The 1,603-nt window shown below is 31.8% G+C and overlaps 1 protein-coding gene across 1 annotated transcript in view; it reads left to right on the forward strand.

The window, feature by feature from the left end:
- LOC106467157 (polycystic kidney disease protein 1-like 2) overlaps positions 1 to 1,603 on the forward strand; it is a 51,015-nt gene that overhangs the window by 38,257 nt on the left and 11,155 nt on the right. The window contains exon 15 of the mRNA XM_022395290.1: positions 562 to 792. Coding sequence (XP_022250998.1) covers positions 562 to 792 — 231 coding nt within the window. The remainder of the gene's footprint in view (positions 1 to 561; positions 793 to 1,603) is intronic.

A 1,603-nucleotide genomic window follows, 5' to 3' on the forward strand; every position in this document is an offset into this window, starting at 1 on the left:
TACAACTTTGCAATACACTTAATTTCCACAGTCACGCTATAAGTTAAACAAACACTATAATACACAACGAACGACTCACGAGCTCGACCCAACTATCCATCTCTATCTCTGTCTGCAATTCAACTACACACTGTTGCCGTCACTTCTTGGTGGCTTATATACAAGAATACCGCATATCTAGTAAACACTCGAGACTTCAGGAAGGGACATGAACGTTCTAGAAGCTCATGACATGTTACCAGCATCACGTGACTTCCGCTGTCATAACAGTATTTTATAATCATATGGTTGAATAGAAAAACAAGAGGTACTGCTGTCTTCAAAGCATATACAAAGTAATTGCATTTATTTTTGTGTTTACTGTAATAATGTATTGTACTAATGATAAATTCACCATTTAGGTGCAGTTACTCATTACTTGTGACTTTTGTATATGTATCACTTGTGGATTTCTGTAATTATTTCCAATACTTATATAAATATTTTCTTTAGAACAACCAGTTTAAAATAAGATTAAAGTATTAGCATGTAATACTATAGTTGTTTTATTTTGTTGATTAGGTTGGACCACAAACTACTGAAACAACTATCCATTGTATGTGCTCTCATCTTTCTGTCTTTGCTGCCAGTTTTTTGGTTACTCCAAACACTATTCAACTTCGAACTATCCCCAAACTTTTAAAAAACATGACGATTAATGCAATTGTCCTCTGCTCTGTCTGTATTGTGTGGGGAATTTACTTTTTATTTATCATTTGGGCTCGAAGAAAAGATAGAAATGATGTTTTGAAGGTAAGTTTTGTTCCTTCCTAACTTACGAAAGGTCAACAAATCATTAAGTAACAGTTGGAATTTGAAAAAAAAATTCTTATCTTCATTTTAGTCTAGTAGTTACAAAAACTTAATTTCAAGTCCAATTGTTCAAGTTTAAGTGCAGGAAAAAACTACTCAGTTGAAATACATCATCAAAACGAACCATTTCAGTTTTTTAAGGTACTTAAACTATGTGTAATATTTACACATGTTCTACCATAACCTATTTAATTGAGGAATCCTGGAATTTTTATTTAGTACATAACTCATCCGCTGATGCTAGGTTAAGCTGATGAAAGAACGTGTGCTTTTTAAACACTTTGTTATATTTTTATGTATGAATAATGTAGAACTTTTTAGGTTTTTTTATCTGATAAAGCTCTTCCTGAAATATATTTTATCCAGAAACAATTGTGAAGCTACCATTTAATGTCTAAGTAAAGTTGATTAAAAGTTAGAATGAAAATTATAGTCAATTTCTTACCTTAAAGATTCATAGTTAACTACAATATATGTATTAAACGGTTTATCTTTCTTTATATCTACACAGTATCTATTTTTAAACATATCTATATATATAGACTGATAAAATTTAAATACAATCACTGGTGGGTCCAGGATTTTCAAAAGGAGGACATGTAATAACATAATGCAATCAGAAGTCAACCTGCTGTGTATCAGAAGAGTATAAAGAATGTGATTTCAGAGAAAACCTTGACTTCTTTTTCTTTCTTTTTTTTGGGGGGGGGGGGATATAGTACTGGTTACACCCAAAGCTGGACCTGCCAGT

Source organism: Limulus polyphemus, unplaced genomic scaffold (assembly GCF_000517525.1).
Source record: "Limulus polyphemus unplaced genomic scaffold, Limulus_polyphemus-2.1.2 Scaffold2510, whole genome shotgun sequence".
Taxonomy (NCBI): Eukaryota; Metazoa; Arthropoda; class Merostomata; order Xiphosura; family Limulidae; genus Limulus; species Limulus polyphemus.